At 43.4% G+C, this 8,673-nt stretch overlaps 1 protein-coding gene across 1 annotated transcript; it reads right to left on the reverse strand.

Moving 5' to 3' along the window:
- Positions 1 to 1,115: 1,115 nt before the first annotated feature.
- CENPA (centromere protein A) lies at positions 1,116 to 8,673 on the reverse strand. The gene is made up of 5 exons (XM_019660602.1): positions 8,461 to 8,673; positions 3,470 to 3,582; positions 2,877 to 2,954; positions 2,184 to 2,334; positions 1,116 to 1,807 (listed from the first exon to the last, which is right to left on the reverse strand). Exons 1-4 carry the CDS (start codon positions 8,552 to 8,554, stop codon positions 2,200 to 2,202), a joined length of 420 nt encoding a protein of 139 aa, XP_019516147.1. The 5' UTR covers positions 8,555 to 8,673; the 3' UTR covers positions 1,116 to 1,807; positions 2,184 to 2,199.

Genomic DNA, 8,673 nt, shown 5'->3' on the forward strand with positions numbered 1-8,673 from the left:
TGCCTCATCCAGGAAGAGCGCAATGATAATACCAACATGGGCCAGTGAAGCAACATCCTCCACAACTAGACTGAAGAACAAAAGGACAGCAACTTGTGTTTCCCTCCCCCAATTCCCTAATAAAATCTAAAAAAAAGTACAAATTGGTTGTTACACAGTAGTCATGGAGATGTAGGATATAGCATAAGGAATATAGTCAATAATATTGTAAAAACTATGTATGGTGTTAGATGGGTACTTAGATCTATTGGGGTGATAGATGGGAGAGGGGTTGGGGGGCAGGGTGAAAAAGGTGAAAGGATTAAGAAATACAAATTGGTAGTTACAAAATAGTCATGGAGATGTAAACTTTAGGGAATATAATCAATAACATGGTAATAACTATGTATAGTACCAGGTGGGTACTAGTCAGGGAGATCAGTTCCTCAATTATATAAATGTCTGCTATGCTATACACTTGAAACTAATATAAAATAATATTGAATGTCAACTCAAATTGAAAATTTTAAAAAGGGGCGGGGGGGGGAAGATAAAAAAGAATAAGAGGTTTGAAGTTCCAGATATAAAACAAAGAAGTCTTGGGGATGTAATATACAGCATAGGAAGTATAGTCAATAATATTGTGATAGAATGGTACAGTGTCAGATGGTTGCTGGACTTATCATGGTGATCACTTCTTTAGCATAGGGAATATAATCAATAATGTGGTAATTACTCTGTATATAGTGCCAGGTGGGTACTGTTGAATAGTTATGATGTATACCTGAAACTAATATACCATTGTATGTTAGCCATATTTTAATAAAAAATCTAAACATCTTTGGGAGGCACTTCCCATTTGTCTGGAAATCTCTTAAGCTGCTTTCAGTTACAACAGAAGGGCAAGGTTTTTATCTGCTCACACTCTACTCCATTGAAGGCAAAACAATTCTCTTTTAAATTTTAGTCGTTTGAAAACAGTGTACAAACAAAGAACTTCATGTTAACACACAAAATATACATGTATGCTGTGAAAGTAAATGTTTTAATTTTTTTAATTAAAGAATTATTTTTATTATCCTTCTGCAAAGAAGTTATAAAAATACTGTAAAAACATTGAAAAGATACTGGAAAATTCTGAATTGAAAAATTCAAAAGTATAAACTATGATACATCTTCTGTGATTTACAAATAATATAATTCTTTTAAGTTAGAATGATTTTGATAGATATTTACTTGGAAGAACAGGGACATCAAACCTTAAAATTTTCAATTTTAACCCCAACTTAGATTTTGGAGAAGCTATAATTTGTTGACAGGCACAGTCCACATAAGCACTTGCTGCTATCACTAAGATTAAGCTGAAGAACAGAGATGTGTATGCTTAAATGTGTCAGGCTCTTCGATACAACTGACCGAAGTGGTCTTCTCTTATTTTTCCCCTTATGTTATAAATAGAAGTAAATATACATATGGTAAAAAATTAAAATGGTACAGAAAGATCTAAAATAACAAGCAAATATCCTTTTCTGCCGTAACGCAACACATTAGATGTCTTCAGAATCACCAAGCAGTCATATGAATTATTTACAAACTGAAGTCAACCTTGGAGTCTCTTTATTTGAAAAGAATTCTCAGGCCTCTGGAACCATGTTGATTTTCTTCTATATTGCCTCTGTTGCAAAGGAAAGCCATGCAGTCTGCTCCTTCTTAAAAAAGTCAATTACAAAATCAACACGCACGCTCTACTCATGGACAGCAAGTCCAGGCCGCACCTTGGACTCCACGGATCTGGCCCCAGCTCCGGACAGAGTCCCTGGTATCATCCCTGAAATTAGGGAATCACATTTACTAACAAGGAGTTTTCAAAAGTAAGAAAACTTTCTCTTAATCAAAATGAGGTCATATGGTCCTTGTAAAACAGAGAGGCTTAACTCTGACAGAGCTTTGGGTTTTCTGGTCATTACTTAATAGAAAAATATCTTTATTTAACATTGTACAAAAGGGCATTAGCCAAAGAGTCCCAAATATTCAGGATAAAACCAGACCAAACCTTTCCTTGAGAACAAAGGTAAGGCAAGACGGCAAGGGACTAAGGATGGAGAAGAGAAATTCCTCCATAGAAACTCCCACTCAGTGATAAGAAGCGGGGTGCCACCCCACACCAGCCCCTGCCCACTCTCTGGTGAGCAGGAAAGGCTTACGGGGACTGGTGGCATCTCAGCCAAGCCCTTCCTCAATGCCTCGGATCCTCCTGGCCAGCTGCACATCCTTCGGGAAGAGAGTAACTCGGCCAGCATGGAGGGAGAGGAGATAGGCGTCCTCAAAGAGATGAATTAGAAATGCTTCTGCGGCCTGGGGGCAGAAAGAGAAGTAGAAAGACACAGGCGAGGGGATGGGCTGCTTTTTTCACTGGAACCTGTAAACCAGCGCTTCTCAACCTGTGGGTCGTGACCCCTGTGGGGGTCGAATGACCCTTTCACAGGGGTTGCCTAAGACCATCGGAAAACAAAAAGATATTTACATTACGATTCATAACACTAGCAAAATTACAGTTATAGAGTAGCAACGAAAATCATTTTATGGTTGGGGGTCACCACAACATGAGGAACTGTATTAAGGGGTCGTGGCATTAGGAAGGTTGAGAACCGCAGCTAAACTTAGCCTCTGAGGGCTCGAAGGACTATAGGAAAGACTGTCCAGAGAATGAGACTGAACTGAGTGGGTATTCTGCTACCGCCACACAAGATCCAGTCTCCAAACCCTGAGCATTCTTGTGGCTCTTTGCAAGGAGGCAAGATTCAGCGTGTGACATTGCACGGCCAGCCCTGTGGGATTCTGGAACACCTTTCTCCCATACTTACCCCTCACCCACTGTGTCTTGGTCCCCTTCTTACCTCTTGTAGGGCCATCAGGGCCTGGGCTTGCCAACTGAAGTCCACACCACGAGTGAATTTAACACATATTTCTCTTGCCTGTGAAGAAGTGGAGGATGGGGAGCAAGGGAGAAGGGGTGTGGGGAGGAGTAGAGGGTAAAAGAAGAGAGACTCAAGGGAAGAGAGACCCTCTCCTTGAGTCTCCATGAATTTTCGTTTCCATTATACCCTCCTGGCCCTTAATCTTAGGACCTAACTAGTAGTGGGTGTCAGCTCCTGGGAGCTTAGGAATCGGTGTGTCTATTACTGGTGGTGGGGAGAGGAGGATACACTCTCCCAGGGGAGGATAGGGATAAAACGGTGGCTGGATGACAGGGTTCCTATTTACATAATCAAAGAACACAGTTTCAAAGGTGGTGGGGGCTAGAAATTAATTCCATAAAGAATTGGAAGGTACGCTTGGCAGCCTCATGTTTTCAGAAGACGAAGAATCCCCTCCCAGGTTAGAGAAGGGGTCCCGTGGCCGTTTGGGTAAAAGATGATAGGGTCCCCTATACCTGGGCAATTTATAGAAAGGAGGCATGGGGATTGGCGGGAAGCTCCCTGGAGCTCACCAGGCGGCTGAAAGGGGCCTTCCTTAACAAAAGGTGTGTGCTCTTCTGAAGATTTCGGATCTCCTTCAGGACCAGACTTCTCCGGTGACGAGATCGACGACGGAAGGAAGGGCCTGAACAGAAGAGTTGGGTCATTCAGGTGAGGTGCAGTGGAAACTAGGTGGCCCCTCATAGCTTGGCTGTCAAACCATCAAATTGCAAACCACAGTTCAATCCACAAAAGCAGGGATTTTGTCTATTTTGTTCACTGTGGTTACTTTCAGCAACTGGAGAGAGACAGTAAATAAATACTTGTTAAACGAATGAATGATCTTTTCCTTTGAGGGTCTTACTGACTGTCAGTAACGATCCTTTATTATCTTAATAATAAAGGACATTATCTTAAATGCCAGCTCTTGAACCCAGCTTTCCTGACTCCCAAGCCTTTCCGAATTGATGGGTCACTTCCCTTCTCCGGGCCACACAGTAGCTGGTGTATCTCTTCTGTCTTCCCCAGTAGACTGGAAGCCCAGTTCTTTCATTTTTGTTTTTTTCAGAGCTGGAAGGAATCTGAGAGATTATCTAGTACGGTTCCGTTGTGTGGGCTATCTTTAAGCCCAGAGAGGTGAAGACAGTCGGAGCTCATTAGTGACCAAAGTGGGACCTCAGAAGTGGCTTAACTCATAACCAGGTCGTTAGACTATGGAGTCAGAGTCTTTGGCTCAAAGCCTAGTTCTAACAACAAAAAAGAAAAAAAAATCTTAAAAACATTCCCCAAAGTAGAAATCAAAAAAAGTCAAACTCTCTGATCAGAAATTAAAAATACAGGAATACAAAACCTAAGACTTCTTCTCTTGTGGTGAAGAGGAAATTTAATTGAAATGAGGCTATCTAGAAATGAGTAAAAATGAAGTCTACACCTCAAAACTTATGAGACAGAGCCAAATTGTACTAGATGAAAATGTATAGCTTCGGGCCGGCCAGGTGGCCCATTGGTTAAGAGCTGGCTTGGGACACCAGAGGGCCCCCGTTGGGATCCCACATATGAGGGCCAGTGACACTGCCCTCTACAGCTGAGATGCTGAACAGCAGCTCGACCTGGAGCTGGGCTGCTGTGGGTCACCGGCAACGGTGTAGGCTGCAACCCCTGCTGCAGTGGGTTGCCATGGGCTATGGTGTGTAGCCAGCAGCCAGTGTGAGCGGCCAACAGCCGCCGTGAGCGGCCCTCCAGAAGCCGGCGACTGATCTGCCTCATCGGGGAAGAGCGCAATGATGGTGCCAACTTGGGCCAGTGAAGCAACGTCCTCCACAACTAGACTGAAGAACAAAAAGGACAGCAGCTTGTCTGTTCTCCTTCTCCCAATTCCCCAGCACTGTTCCCATCCCCCCCCAAAAAAAATCTTAAAAAAGAAAATGTATAGCCTCAAGATCTATTTATTAGAAAATAAGAACATTAAAAGATAGCTGAGCTAAGTGTTCAACTCAAGTATTAGGAAGAGAATTATTAGAGTAAGCTAAAAGAAGGTAGAGCTAAAGAAACATTCAAGATAATAAAGTAAATTAATGAAAAAAGAGTAAAATAAAAAACAGGTATAGTTGCTCCACAAATTAAATCAAGGACCAATAAAAATGAATAGACCTCTGATAAGTAGAAAAAAGAGAAAAACACAAAACTAAAATTTTGAAGGCTAAAATCAGCTTCAGAAATGTTATTCAAGGTTCAGCAAGAAAAGAGAATCCACACCAAGTAGATCAATACAAGGGATTTAATCCTGTGAACTCATTACGAAGGGTTAGAAGAGCCAACGAGAACAGCGAGGCAATCCAGAGGTGCCTTATACTACGCAGCTGGCAGAGGAGACTTAATCCCGGGGTGTGGGGATGTGGACCAAAAAAATAGGGCAGTGCCCAGGTGGCATTTAGAAGAGGGGGCTCCATACCCAGGAGGCAAGCTCCGGGCACCTGCCTCCTTCATCAGCACCAGTCAGCAATCCAGTCGCAGGAGGCAGCCTTTAAGAAACAGACACAGCAGTCACAGAACACAACTAAAGGCCACCAAACAACTTAAGAAGGCCAACACCATGAAAGGAAGGAACCAAACTCAACAAACAAAATAACCAATACCAGAGGAATCTGAGTTCATAGAGCCAAGAGATAGGGACTTTGAGGGATATATACATCACGGCTTCAGAGGGATAAGGGAAGATGTGAAACCCATGACCCAAGAACAAGCGGTTATGAAAAGTAGCCAATGAGAGAGATCATGGGAAAGAACTGGGATTAAACATTCAGGAGCTGGGTCTTGAAAGGTTAACATAAGGAGTTGGGATTCAGTCCTAAGGTCATGGGAAGCCTTGGAAGAGTTTTAAGCAGGATAGAGGTGATCCACTTACATTTTGAAGATGATTCCAGCTGTTGTGTAAGGAAAAAAGTGATAAGAGACAAGTATGAAAGTGGAATAGTGGCTGGGTTAGGATGCTGGTGGCTTGGGCTAGGCTGATGGGAGTAGACATGGCAACAAGTTACATGACTATGGATGTAATCTGGAGGTAGAATTGCCTGAACTTACATTTGGATTGTACATGGGGGTGAGAGAAAAGAATGTCTCCCAGGTTTCTGACTTGAAACACTGGGTGGGTGGTTGTGTAGTTTACTGAAATGGGGGACACTGGGGATGAAGAGGTAGGAGGGGAGTACTCAAAAGTTCATTTTTTTAGTATGTTAGTTTGACATACCCAAGAGCACTCAGATGGAAAGGCCGTTGATATACAAATCTGGGCTCAGAGGAGAGATCTGGGCTAGAAATATAAATGTGAGCGCTGTTGATGTATGAATGGTACTCGAGTCATAGGAAAGGCTGAGACCACCTGGGAAAGTGAAAGTAAGGAAAAGGATACCAAGGAAGTTCAGCATCAAGCTGCCGAAGAGAGGTGGTCCAGGCAGTAAGAAATGATAAGCAGGAACTACAGAGAGTGTGTTGTATCGTGGAAGCCAAGGGGACAGTGTTTCAAGGAAAAAGCGGTCCACTGTGTCAACTGCTTCTGAGAGACAGAGCAAGAAAAAAACCAAAACACAGACATGTCTACTGGATTTGGCAACACTAAAGTAGCTGGTGACCTTGACAAGAGTAGTTCAAGTGCACTAGAAGTAGGGGTAGTGGTTGTGGGGAGTCAGATTTATTTTATTTTATTTTATTTTATTTATTATTAGTTTCATGTGTACAATACAATAGTTATCCTTTTCACCTCTCACAAAGTAACAAACACTCCCCTCCCCATCCACTGCCCCCCCCCCCCGATGTCATACTTANTCATACTTATCTATTACAATTCCATTGACTGTGGGGAGTCAGATTTGAATGCGTTGAAGGATTTCTGGGAAGAGGGGACCTACTTTTAAGTCTGGCTATTTAAAATGGGTAGCTAGGAAGGGCAGCAGAGGGAGATGGGAGGATGAGGGAGATGGGGATGTGGGAACAAGGAACCACCCCTGCTCTTTTTCTTTAGATCAGAAATAGCAGAGAATATTTACAGAATGCCAATGCAAGCAGTTTGAATTCTAAGTGCAGGTGGAGAGGATAACAGAAAGCTTTGGGAAGGTGAGAGAAGAACATGACCAAGAGCCCAGTAGGAAGAGTGGCTTTTGATAGGAAGGGGATTCCTAGGTTCTCTGTTGTGAGAAGACAAAGGGAATCCAGTCTAGAGGCTTCTAGTTCCTCAATGAAGCATGAGACAAGGTCATCATCAGCTGAGAGTGAGTTGTTAGGAATTTGAAGAGGAAGAAAAAGTCCTTGGGAGAATCGAAAAAGCAAGATTGCTGAACAGGTGCAACAGGATTGCCAGGAAGTGTCAGTGTCCATCTGAGATAAAAGGTTTAATTTAAGGAAGAGAGGGATGCTTCTACATCAAAAAGCAGCTGCAAACACCATACGAATGAGGCAAAGATGGCCAAAACACCACTCTTATTTCAATACTAGTCTCAGGGCCTTACTAACATAAATAAGAAATAAAATGTATAAAAACGAAAAAGAAGACCCAAAAAATCTTTATTTGCAGCCAATATAATAGCCTACTTAAAATTTCAATTAAGCAAGTAAAAGATTGTATTAGGATTAACAAGAGTATTCAGCAAGTTGGTTGGCTGCAAAGGTTATTTGTATTTAGGAAAGAAAAAAAATCTCATTCACAATGACAACATCTATAAATATCCTATAACATACTTTTTCCACCCTGCTGTTAGCTATGTAGCAGAAGACAAGTAAAGCAATTGTTGCCACAATGTACAGTTGGTGCATCTCTCATCCACCTGAGACCACAGAATAGAAACTAGGGTCCACGGGCCAGTTGTCTTTCTGGGTACACATCTTGGGAAGGAACAAGGTGAGAGCACTGGTTGAGTTAAGAGCACTAGGTAAGCCCCGACACAGCCACTTACAGAAGGAAAAACAAGTAAAACAAGCCTGGAAGGGCACCTTCTAAAAGTAGAATTTTTGTTTGAAATTGGCACAAAAAGCAGCCAGTAATTTTGCAATTAAATTTAAAAAAGCACAAACATCGATTTTTAGAAATCCTGTGTCTACCAGAACAAGCTGTGTGACCTTGCTCAAGTTACATGGCCTGTCTGTGGCTCAGTTTTCTCATCTGTAAAATGGGCACAATATAAAATTGTGATAACTCAAGTAAAGAGTTTAACACAATGCCTAGTTAGGGGTAAGCACTCAATAAATGCTAGTACATCAAGAAGAAGTATTAGGAGCCAGGTTGTCTGGGCCAGTCCTTTCTCCTTGGAACTGCCTTCCCTAGGCCCTCGCAGGGCTTGGAACTTGGTTCCTGCCCCGAGCAGATTCTGGAAGGCCCGCGGACCAGGAGCAGGGAGATCGGGCTCAATTTTAGGCTCAGCAAACGAGCCTTGGTTTTCTTGTCTGTGAAATGGGCACGCGCACCTGGCCGTGCCCAGCTCACAGACAGGCTGCAGGGGGACAGCTTGGAGGGAAAGGGGCCGTGGCCGGTTACCTGCGGGGGCGCCCCGCCGGCGGGGGCTGGGGGTCGGGCTTGCAGTGCGCCTCTTAGGGGTTTGGGGCTTGCGGCTCCGACGGGGCGGGTCCATGGAAGGCGAGGAAGGTCTCGGCCCCGCGGTTTCTTCTCCGCCTTCAGGATTCGAGGGTAAAGGCTGGCGTCTGCGGTAGGCTTAGGAGTGCCCTAGCCACGTGTGCCAGCCGGGCGGCT

Source organism: Hipposideros armiger, unplaced genomic scaffold, assembly GCF_001890085.2.
Source record: "Hipposideros armiger isolate ML-2016 unplaced genomic scaffold, ASM189008v1 scaffold_0, whole genome shotgun sequence".
NCBI lineage: Eukaryota > Metazoa > Chordata > Mammalia > Chiroptera > Hipposideridae > Hipposideros > Hipposideros armiger.

Excerpts from the sequence above, each read along its gene's own strand:
- CENPA (XM_019660602.1), bottom strand. The coding sequence starts at position 8,554 with ATGGACCCGCCCCGTCGGAGCCGCAAGCCCCAAACCCCTAAGAGGCGC. Across the intron at positions 2,955-3,469 it reads AGGCCCCTTTCAGCCGCCTG|GCAAGAGAAATATGTGTTAA; the intron begins GTGAGCTCCAGG and ends ACTTCTTCACAG. Across the intron at positions 2,335-2,876 it reads CCCTGATGGCCCTACAAGAG|GCCGCAGAAGCATTTCTAAT; the intron begins GTAAGAAGGGGA and ends TTCTGCCCCCAG.